The sequence below is a fragment of the Austrofundulus limnaeus genome, unplaced genomic scaffold, assembly GCF_001266775.1.
Source record: "Austrofundulus limnaeus strain Quisiro unplaced genomic scaffold, Austrofundulus_limnaeus-1.0 Scaffold1072, whole genome shotgun sequence".
Taxonomy (NCBI): domain Eukaryota; kingdom Metazoa; phylum Chordata; class Actinopteri; order Cyprinodontiformes; family Rivulidae; genus Austrofundulus; species Austrofundulus limnaeus.
The window spans coordinates 59244-70825 of NW_013953474.1; the positions used below are offsets into that span (position 1 = coordinate 59244).

Below are 11582 nucleotides of genomic sequence, written 5' to 3' on the forward strand. Positions count from 1 at the left end.
TATGTTCTATTGTTTCTATCATTCCACAATGTTGAAACCTTTGCTTCCTGAATCTTTCTGTAATAAATTTGATAAATTGAATGTTTCTTTAATTATTCTAAATTCCTCCATCACGTCTCTTCTTTGTCTCTCATATCTTTTACATATTAATAATACATATTCTATTGTTTCTAGCATTGCACAATGTTGACAGTTTCCATTTTCATGTTTTTTATTATAAAGAGTGTACTATCAAGTCTGGTGTGCCCCATTCTTAATCTAGTTAATAAACTCTCTTCCTTTCTGTTTCTCCTATGTTACTCTCATTTCTCCCACTTTCCTTTGGATCTTATAAAACCATCTTCCTTTGTTTTCTTCATTCCATTCTTTCTGCCACTTTTCCTTGATTTTTAATCTTTAACGCACCTGATTCAGATGATTGCAGTTCAACAAAAGCCTGTTGTTAATTGAAATCAGCTGCGTTGAAGCAGGGAAACATCTAAAACATGCAGGGCAGTGTGCCTTGAGGACCAGGGTTGAAAAAAAAAAAAAAAAAAGAACAGTTTTGACTTTAAGAGATTCCCCTAAATTAATAGTGCCCAATCCTGGTCCTCAAAGGTCACTATCCTGCATTTTGTAGCTGTTTCATCTCCTCAGCAGGTCTTAATCACTCATTCATTCAAATCAGGTGTGCTGAAGCAGAGACATCAAAGGGATTCTTTTTTATCCATGAGCTCTTCTCTGACTRAATACAACTTGGTTACAAAGTCTTTTTGTTGATGAAACATTTAAGCCACGAGGCCTCATTTTTTTAAAAAATGTGGGTCATTTTGACCCAAGGGCAGCAGGCAGGTTAAACCAGTAAGAAGTGGAAGGCCTTCTTTTCTGTTTGTTTGGGTTGTGTGTTCACCTCAAAGTTCTCAAAGCCAAAGATGTCCAGGATGCCGATGGACTTGAAGTTGTCTTTTCCTTTGATCTTCTGGTTGATCTTCATTATGATCCAGGAAAAACACTGAGAGTAAAGCGCCATTGCAACGGAGTCCCGCGAATCCACCGCCTGCAGCAGATAACACAAAGAGACRACAGGAGGAGACCGCTGTGGTGACTGTGCAATGTACAGGTAATAGAAAAGTGAAAACGTTGCAGGCACTAGTCCAAGTGAAAGACACGTATCAGCACAAAACCCATTTAATTAGTCCTCGGAAGGCAGTGAATCAGATTAAAAACACTGATTTGTTTGATTGACGCTGTGTGAGCCCTCATCAATGTGTTCATATGTAGGGGACCAGTTATATTTGTGTCATAGGACATGACCCCCCCCCCCCACACACACACACACACACACTCATGGGGAATATTTTGTTATTTTGTTTTGTAATGTAAATTACATTTTTCTGTGATCATCTTGAACTGTATTAATATTTGTTGATAACTGTAGAGATCTAGCAGAGGGGAGATCAGAATAAGGTCATTTTAAACAGGCACTGAGGACAGCCCTGGGTCTTGAGCAAGTGTACAAAACGTGTTCATTGTTCAGTAGATTGTCGCAGCCTGCAGTGTGAAGCACGTCGGATTTATGTGTTTGTTTTCTGTATTTCCAGATAAACGAAGAGGAAAGAAGTTTTTCTAAACTCATGCACGCGTCCACGTCTCGTATTGTTCGGATGTGCAACACGTAAAACAAACAGAGGTGTGCTGTCTCAGCGTCTGTCTCTTGTCTGTTGACACAACAGACCACTCTGTTTATCATCTACATATCTGAGCAGTGATGCACTCCAGGCWGGCTTTCTCTTAGGAAAATAATCCTGTTAAAACAAAGCAATTGAAAATAATAAAGCAGCGTGCTCACAGGATTTTAATTGTTTAATTTATTACTTATTTTTTTAAGTAAACTGAAACCTGCAGCATAAATTACCCTACAGCGCCCGTGTTAAATTCAAGACCCATGGGCCAAATGTGGCCTGTGAGTGACTTCTGTCCAGTCAGCAAAAATGATTATTTTTTTTAATTTAATTTAACACGAAAATAGTTTTTATCAGTGGCAAACTTTAAATTTATGATACAGTGCAATTAAAAAAACATCTAAATGTTGAAAGATAAATACTTGTCCTGACCATGAGCTGTTGTCTTTGAATAATTTTGTCCCCCTGAACAATTTATTTGAATAACCCTCTAATAGTGTCTCAAAATAAGCTGCTTTAAAGTTACCATTGACTACAAACTATCTCTCATGATGCTTGTTGATTATGTATGGGAAATCCCTGTTGGAAAGTGGGAGAGTTCAGAATTCAAGACTTACCACAACTTTACAGTGAGTAAACTCTCTTACTTTTACTTTTAATAGTATTTCTATATTATTTATTTCACATTTAGTCAGTCACACACATAGTAATGTTCGGTGTTTATAAGAGGATGTGTTAAGATGCTGTTTCTATGCAGGAAAAACCAGGTAGAGCTTGTTTGTTAGGGATCAACCGGAGCAATGAGACGAGGAACGTGTCGTTTTCTGTTTAGCTGAAGTTAAATGTAAAAAGTTGAAGTTAATTACAACCGGCCCCTCAAAAGTGTTGCAGTGGAACGCAATAATAACAAAAGTAGGACGGTTTTTACATGGTCAAACATGTAAAAGCCAGAAATAAAGGTTGGGCAAATGAGTAAAACTCAAATCAGATTTTCCTCATCCTTTCAGCCAAACACATATTTAATAAAAGAGCCTGAGCTTGACGGCTCCACTTCCTCCACAGGTATTGTCCCTGAGCTGCGCGTTAAACAAAGTGTGTCGCTGTGCAGCTCGCGGGCTGTGAAGACGGGAGCTGGTGGCTCCGGGATCTTCGTCACGGGGGTGAGAAGAAGAATGGCTGTTTGTCCACGATGGCGTGGACTGAGGAGTGTTGCGGGGGAGTGTGCCGGGGGGGCTACTGAAGGCGACGGTGCAGGGGGAATGACCCCCCGGAGCCGGTCTGTGAGAAGGAGTCATTCTTGCAGACTCCAGGACTGGAATAATGAACTCTTTTAACAGACAAGTCGCTTCAAAGGCCAGGCACAACAAGCGGCAGCGGAGCGACAGTGCGAGCTCTTTGTCTGCTAATGAAAAGCTTTCTTGTGGCTTTCGTGTCCTTGTGATAATAATAAAGGTCTGTGCTGCACATTCGCTGACATTTACGGCCGTGAGTGGGCCGAGAGGAGGGTCGGCTCAGCCAAGAAGGGACGGTGGAGAAATGTTCTGCTGAAAGGGGTGCAGCACGCAAACGACAATTTACGCTGCCACCAATTAACAGACGACGACATGGACATTTGAAACAAAGACAAACACACRAGTGTGTTATGCCAGCGTCTTGGTGGCTGACGGCTGCGCTGATTCCAGAGGAGAAGACTCGTACTTCACCCCCCACTGCACCCCCTCAGCCACTGGGTCCATTGTGCTTTTGACTCAGATCAGTATCACGATGGCTTTATTGTGCCTGGAATCTGGCAGACAAAAAGCAGGAAATGACTAGGAGTCACGCAAGGGATCTGGAGAGACATGTGGTGTAGGGCAGCACAGAAAGACTCTGTGTGTGTGTGTGTGTGGTAAGTGTGTGTGTGTGTGTGTTAGCAGGGTGAGGATAGGGGACAGCAAATATACAGATTCCCTTTCATCCAATCCTAAGAATAAACACTAAACTCTGGAAATACTAGAGAGAGATAAGTTTCCAGTATTATTCGTGAGGTTGGATGTGTTGCTACCTGCTCCACGGTGAGGGGGGAGCAGATCTCCTCTCCCCTGAGGATCATGGAGCGCTGGGTCAACACCTCCGACAGCTGGAAGGAGTCCAGGCCGAGCAGCTCACTGACGTTACTGACCACTGAAACACACACACACAGATGCACACGGCAGCGTGTAAAGCACCACGGTCACACTGATAGTTTGTTTCTACAGATGTCACACAGCAGATCAGACTGTGATCCTGCACGGTCCAGAGGAAATTCTGCYCTGCTGTGGAGCTCTGCAGTCCCTGTAGCTTRCAGGTTCTTCAGAAACCAGGTCAGGGACCGCAAACAAAGGAGCCTTAGGTTCATGTTACAGCCTGTTCAGAGCTTTTTCTGCTCATGCAAAGTCACAAACTCTGGGGGCGTACAGTCTCCGCAGCACATCATGAAAAACACACTTCTATTGTTTTGAATGAACAAAAGTAGTATTTGATTTTTTTCTGCACAGCTTGTGCAACATGTTCTCAAACTCTAATTTCTGTAAATTGTAGGTATCAGTTATTTAGCTTTCATGCCTCTTTTATTGCAAAATTACAAAGCTCCTTCTAGAAAGGTGTCATTAATTTTAAGCTTTATAAGAATAAAGCACACARATATTTTCATGCCGTTTCCCTACCTCCATTTGAAGTGATCTGAGCTCCACCAGCTGTCATGAACTCAATGTTGCCCATCTGGAGGACGGCAGACAGCAACCTGAACACATCTCTGATCTCCTCCTCGGAGAACTCCATCACCTTAAGAGCTTTCTATCAAAACAAACAACAAAAAGAAGGTCGCAGGAGTTTTCAAGCCCAATAAACGAGTTCAATAACTTCAATTGAAGTTTTGTTTCTTCAGAGGAGTTGGACAATAATTTGAGATGTGCTGCAAAACAAACATCCAGCTGATTAATGTGTTTCCCATAAGGGTGAAGCTCTCAGGAGTTCAATGGCCTTTTCGGTTGTATTTATGGTGAAGGCATACAGCGCCCTCTGGAGGTGAATAAAATCACGTACAGGCAACAAAACATGAAGTGGTTTCCTCACCATCACACTGTTAAAGAGCTGCTTGTCATCCAGGCTGCCGTCCTGTACGCAGCCCGCTTGGCTCAGGTAATGATACGACTCAGGACCCTCAGACAAGAGGTACAAGTCTGCAAAAGAAAGAAATTATTTACAAGAAATAGACATCTAATTATGAGAAAGGATTTTTGAAATGTTAAGCAGACACAATTACATAAAGACTTGAAGTTGTTTAAAATCTTAGGAACTGAAAAAAAATTAAACACAGGAAGAACAAACCTCTGTGGTCTCTGTCGGCCCCCGCTAGCAGTGCATAAAAAATGTGGTAATTTCTCTCSCCAGGATTCTGCCGAACCACACGGTTCTTGGAGAGAATCGCTCGTTAGCAAACAGCTTCAAGACTCAATGAGTTCTGATGAAATTTTTATTAAATGCTGGTATAAAAAGAAGAAACGTGCTCCTGGATGTTTCTGCATGAAACTTACCTTTTCAAGCAAATCTGGTGATTGAAAGTCAAAGGATGAACTGAAAAGTCAAAATGAATCAATATTTTCTTGTTGTTTTTTTAATGTTCACGAGTTGCTTTCTGAAGGATACAGTCGATGATGCAGCCTCCCTGAATGTTTCCGTTCTGGGAAAAGTGGAGCTGAATGAATTTGCCGAAGCGGCTGGAGTTGTTGTTGTAGACGGTCTTTGCATTCCCAAATGCTTCCATGATGGGACTGCAGACAGAAAAACAAACAAAAAAAATGTATATTAACCCCCAGAATTTGGTTAGACTTGCGGTGTTTAAAGTCTCCTGAAAGGACAGTACCTGCTCTGGACCAGAGCCTGCTCCACCCTGGTGGTCCTCTCTGACAGAGGCGTGCCGGCTGAGTTCTGACTCATTACTGAGAGGAACTTCAGCAGCAGCTTGGTGCTCTCAGTCTTCCCGGCRCCACTCTCCCCGCTGAGGTGGCACAGACGCAGAGATCAGTGGAAGACCTCATTATCGCTAGTCCTGATGAGAAAAAAAAAATGTCCTCACTGACCTGATGAGGACGCACTGACTGTCGTGCCTCTTCCACAGGCAGCGGTAACACTCGTTGGCCACGGCGAAGATGTGAGGCGGCAGCTCCCCCATCTGGTGTTCGCTGTACAAGTCGACTGCGGTGCCGTCGTACAGGCCTGCTATCTGCTTATATGGGTTTACCGCCGCAAGAATCGAACCTATGTTGGTCTGGATGGAGAAACGATGAAACCAATGAATTAGCGAGGATGCAAAAGGAGAAACAAGTAAAACATGCAGAGTAGAGGCCTTCTAGAACCAGCCTGCCCACCTTTATTTCAGGGTAATATTTTAATTGTTTACGAGCTTTCTACAAAACCTTACTTTAAAAGAGGGGTGCCCAAACTTTAACTATTAATTTGATACATGAAATACAAATTTGATGTATGCTCGGGCAGCAAAGGCTCATGGGACATTTCATAAAATGATCAAATTTGAGTATTTATGGTCGTATAAGGTGCGGAAATCTACATGTGTGCCTAAATCTAATTGAAATATCATATGTAGTTATTTTTATWTCATGTTTAATTTCAATATAACGATAATGCAAATACATAATACACAATATGATACAAAGATAAAGTCAGCACTGTCAGTGAAGACTATCAGCATTACAGCCCATTATATAGTCACTGGGCCAACATATGGAATGACTAAGTGGAAATACAGTGTTTCTATAGGATGACAGGAGATTACAACATAAAACCCTGGCAACTGCTTGGGGGCCAATTCAAATGACTTGGTGGGCCAATTTTGGCCCGCAGGCCCTGCTTTGGTCACCTCTGCTTTAAAATATCTGAACCATGGTTTTAGCATATTCTGTCCAGCTTTGAATTACTTTGTATCTATGGGGTGCCGTTTGTAAAGTTACACAGTCAAAAATTACCACCAATATTTTTGTTTTATTTAGACTTTTATAAGAAAAAAAGAACAGATTTATTTTGCAAAGTCAGTTTTTCACCATATGATTCATACATTTATAAATGTCATAATTTATAAACTAAATATTTAACTTACAAATTAAACATTTAGTTAACAAGCTAAATATTTAAGTTGTGACTTAAATATTTAGTTTTGAGCTAAATGTTTAGCTTGCAACTTAAATATTTAGCTAGAAAGTTAAATATTTAGGTAGCTACTTGTAGCTAAATATTTAACTTTCTAGCTAAATATTTAAGTTGCAACCTAAATTTTTATGTAGCTAGCTAAATATTTAAGTTGCAAGCTAAATATTTATGTAGCTAGCTAAATATTTAAGTTGCAAGCTAAATATTTATGTAGCTAGCTAAATATTTAAGTTGCAAGCTAAATATTTATGTAGCTAGCTAAATATTTAAGTTGCAAGCTAAATATTTATGTAGCTAGCTAAATATTTAAGTTGCAAGCTAAATATTTATGTAGCTAGCTAAATATTTAAGTTGCAAGCTAAATATTTATGTAGCTAGCTAAATATTTAAGTTGCAAGCTAAACATTTAGCTCAAAACTAAATATTTAAGTCAGAAGTTAAATATTTAGCTTGTAAACTAAATATTTAATTTGTAAGTTAAATATTTAGTTCATAAACTATGACATTTATAAATGTATGAATCATATGGTGAAAAACTGACTTTGAAAAATAAATCTGTTATTTTTTTCTTATAAAAGGCTAAATAAAACAAAAATATTGGTAATTTTTGACTGCGTAACTTTACAAATGGCACCCCATATGTATCTAGAGCAATCAGATCTAAAGTTTAACTCCATCTAATAAAACATGACCTTAAGTTAATACTCTCCAACTGTGTGTGGCCTAGTTTGCAGTAAAACGGCTAATATTTTAGGATCAAATGGGCTTCAGGGAAAAGTGCCTCTAGAAAGTGTGTTTGTGGGTTATTGTGTTACATTAAGCCTTCCGAGAGACAGAAAGGGTGAAATTAGATGAGAGGCATGATTTCCAAARATTTACCGTGTGATTATTTTAATAAAACCTACACAGCTTCAGAGTTCGGCTGTGAAAGCAAGACTCAGACGAACAAACAAAGAGAGGAATCCCTTTGCAGTGTAGGTTATTGTTTCACTACTGCGCACAGTTACACTCGCTGGTCTGAACTCACGTAGATGTTGTTTTTCTGGTAGCGGAGAAAGAGGTTGTGCATGATGGCGGCTTCGTGCAGCTCTGCCAGAGTGGACATGTCTTCGACTCCATGGATGCTGCTGGCGTGCATCGGGTACGCTTTCTCTCTGTTCASTTCCTCTCTTTGTAAACAAACCACCTGCAGCAGAATAAGTCACTACAATTACTGTATAGTCTGAGTATGTTGCATAGGCGCACAGGCCTTTCTGTGACACAAAAAATAATATATTGCAGGATATTAAACAGGCAACATTATTTGAGTTTGGGCAACACTAATGCAGAGCAAAGTTCAGGCAGGAAGATGAGTTGAAAATGTGAAATACTCTGCTGGCACTATCTCATCATTCCTCTGTGTGCATCAATGACAGGCTGAGACACAAGTTCATTCAAGACTGAGATTAAAAAAAGACACGTGGCTCTAGTCCATGCTTGCTGTCATCAAACCTGGCAGGTGGCAGTGTTGTATAAAGTACCACAAAGTGATACTTGAGTAAAAGTACAAGTATCTTACCAAGAAATTACTTTGGTAAAAGTTAAAGTCTCCTTTAGGAAAATTACTTAATTAAAAGTCAAAGTATCTGATATTTTTTGTACTTAAGTATTAAAAATAAAAGCATTGATTTAAAATGAGCAGTTAGATTTTCTGTAATGACATTTATTAGGAGGTGACCTCCCCAAAACCTGCAAAATGACTATATCGTGTTAAAATAAATAATTTATGGGATGCACTAGTCTTTCAATTTATATCAAGGGTGCCCAAACATTTCGCCCAAAATAAAAATCTATCTGAGGGCTGCGGCCAAATGCAATAATATAATTCATGAAATACGAATACTTCTTAAGTACAGTCCTTTCATTTTAATGATTATGTCCTGCTGGAGTGTGACATGATTTTTTTGTGTACAAACTAATACAGTATCAGAGTTTTATTTATACTTCTCATTCAACCACAATTAAATTCACTCTATCTAGGAGGCACAATTTATATGGACAGTATTTATTTTTTACAATAACAAGCTGGACTGAAAACAAGCAAAAATGAAATAAAAGTAATGACTTTCTACTTTTTGCCTTTTTAAAAAAATGTAAGGAGTAAAAAGTACAGATAAATGTGTGAAAATGTAAGAAGTAGAAGTAAAAAGTAGGCTGAAAAATAATTACTCAAGTAAAGTACAGATACCCAACAATTCTACTTAAGTACAGTAACAAAGTATTTGAACTTAGTTACTTTACATCTCTGGCAGGTGGAGAGACTGATTCTTCTCTTATGATGTAAAAAAAAAGACATTCACTCCTGAGATTTTGTACCACAGATCTTTAACCAGTACGGTAAAATTGGGTCAGAGGAACAAAAGAAAACAACAACAACAACAAAAGAAACCACAGAGAGGCTAACAGCACAGACTGACTTCAGCTGTGCTGGTCTTCTAATGGGAAACTGTGTCCAGATCAATACTGATGGGCATCAAGCTGTGGCCTCCCAGTGCAGTTCTGCTGCCTCTACAAGCACAGTGTGGAGTCAGTGTGGTCAGCACAGACAGACAGGAAGGTGCACAAAGATTTGTTGGAGATTTATTTAACAAATATTTCTTCTAAATCTCTTTTAAAAAAGGCAAACAATGGCTGAAATGGAGCCAAACATATGAGTATTTAAAGTTGTACAAGACGTTGTAGCCACATGGTGGCAGCAAAACAGGGCGGCTGTAAAGTCAATCCATTCATGAATTGTAAAATCAATAAGCTCCAGCAGCATATTGTTTCCAATAAACGTCTAATATTGACTCTATGTTACGCTGTTCAGGTGAAAATGGAGGCTGCTGCAACAACACAATGACAATGCAATCATTAGTTGCTCGAGGTGTTAAATTGTGATAATAAAAATGAGAAAAGACCTTAAGAACATGAATGCTTCACATCAAGCCAAAACTTAAAGATTTTTTAGCAAGACGTCAACAAAATCAACATCTGGTTTAACTCCACACCCTCTTTTAGCAAAATGGCCCATTTTCACGAAAAGACCTGAGAGACTAATAATAAATGTGTGCAAACAGTTTGTGTTTCATCTCAGCTTTTAACAGGGTTAAAATATTTAACACAGAGCCTAGTAGATTATTGTATAAGAAGTTGTCATACAATAAAAAAAATGTTGCAAAAGAAGTATTTATATTAAAAAGTTTAAAGTCCTGAAATGGAAAAAAAGCAGCACAGAGAAGATTTAAAAACTGAGGCGGTAAAATAAAAAGTAGTAAAATGCATTTAAATTGTAAAGATGCTGTCRTCAGCAACAATTGTTTTAATTTGCAATAAATGTTGGAGAAAGTGGCAGATTTTTCTTTTGTTGTTCTCTCTGAGAGCACAAAAAAAGAGGCCATTAGTTGCAGTTCATTACAATCATAATAAGAAAAGTATTGTTTGCATTTAAAGCAGGGTGTTCAGGTAAATTCCCTCTGTCGTTTCTGTCTGAGCGGGCAGAGATGTCCTGAGTTTACCTGCCTGTAGATAACCTGCTCACCTTTACTGTACATTACTCACTGCTCAGATTTCACAGAACAACCCTCTAGGGATTATTTTTTTCTTTTTGTGTGTGTGTGTGTGTGTGTGTGTGTGTTCGAAACATCATAGACGCTCGTTGGAAGCTGAGCTGGAGTTTTCGGCATCAAACAAGGTTTGGTTGCCCTCCGTGGTGTCAGTTTCCTTGTGGGCCACATTCCTGTGAAGTGAACTCTGCCCCTCAGAGCTGCAGCGTTCTCTTCAATACTTAATTACTGACTGAACGGGATCCTGCCGAGACTAAAATAAAATGGTTGCTTCAGTTTGATTTGTTCGAGTCAGTGGCATTAATCCAGGTGGAACTGGGTCCCACGTGGTGCAAGTAACAGTTTAAAACACGTCAGCTACAAGACTAATCTGACATAGGAGCTTATTCTTAATTTAAAGAAAACAAAAATCGTTGGTGCACACCTGGTTAGTGTTGGATGTGATGCACAGGTTTCATGAAGGTAAACAATACAGTGGTGTGATGATGGTTGGAGACWGTTTCWATATGGCAGGCCATTTKAGCMTAAAATTGGCTTTATCRCACTTACATTGCATATATCTGAAACTGTTTTTATGACTAGACATAAGTTATTTAAGGTACGTCTAATCAYATTTTGACTCATTTAAATTCCTTTTAAGAYATCTTCAATTGTCTTCTGACTAGTYAGAGTGTAAATACAGATAAATCTTAAATTACCATTTAGGATAGTCAACATGTTACATAGTCAAAACTAATTTTTAGATATCTAGAATGTAATTACAGATAGTCAGACAAAGGTGATTTTATGTTAAAATGGCCTGCCGTACTTTTTATGCTGTTTACAACTACACGTGGCTTGAGTTTTCATATAATTTCTGACTGAATTTAAAAGCAACATTTGAGGATAGACTATCGATTTAACACAAAATGAATTGTCGAAACTCTTTTCTTGTGATGAAACAAGTAAATGGATTTTAAACTGTGACTTTTTTTCTCTTTTTGTTCCCTCCTGAGTGAAACCACACCCTGCTGCTGCGCTTTGTTCAACCCACCCTGCTGAATATTTACACACTGTAGGTGGAGTCTGCTGCACAGACTCATGCCTCTTATATTCAGAAAGACACAACAATTACAGACTCACAGTTGCAAACAAAGTCTTTGTATTTTTTTTT

General features: G+C 38.9%; 1 protein-coding gene across 1 annotated transcript in view; it reads right to left on the reverse strand.

Moving 5' to 3' along the window:
- Positions 1-11582, reverse strand: part of LOC106534004 (unconventional myosin-X) — a gene marked incomplete at its 3' end in the record, with an annotated part of 35353 nt that overhangs the window by 18304 nt on the left and 5467 nt on the right. Inside the window, 10 exon segments of the mRNA XM_014030500.1 lie at positions 890-1036; positions 3706-3824; positions 4346-4475; positions 4755-4861; positions 5010-5094; positions 5216-5229; positions 5328-5452; positions 5545-5679; positions 5762-5949; positions 7873-8031. Of these exon segments, the coding sequence (XP_013885954.1) occupies positions 890-1036; positions 3706-3824; positions 4346-4475; positions 4755-4861; positions 5010-5094; positions 5216-5229; positions 5328-5452; positions 5545-5679; positions 5762-5949; positions 7873-8031 (1209 nt within the window).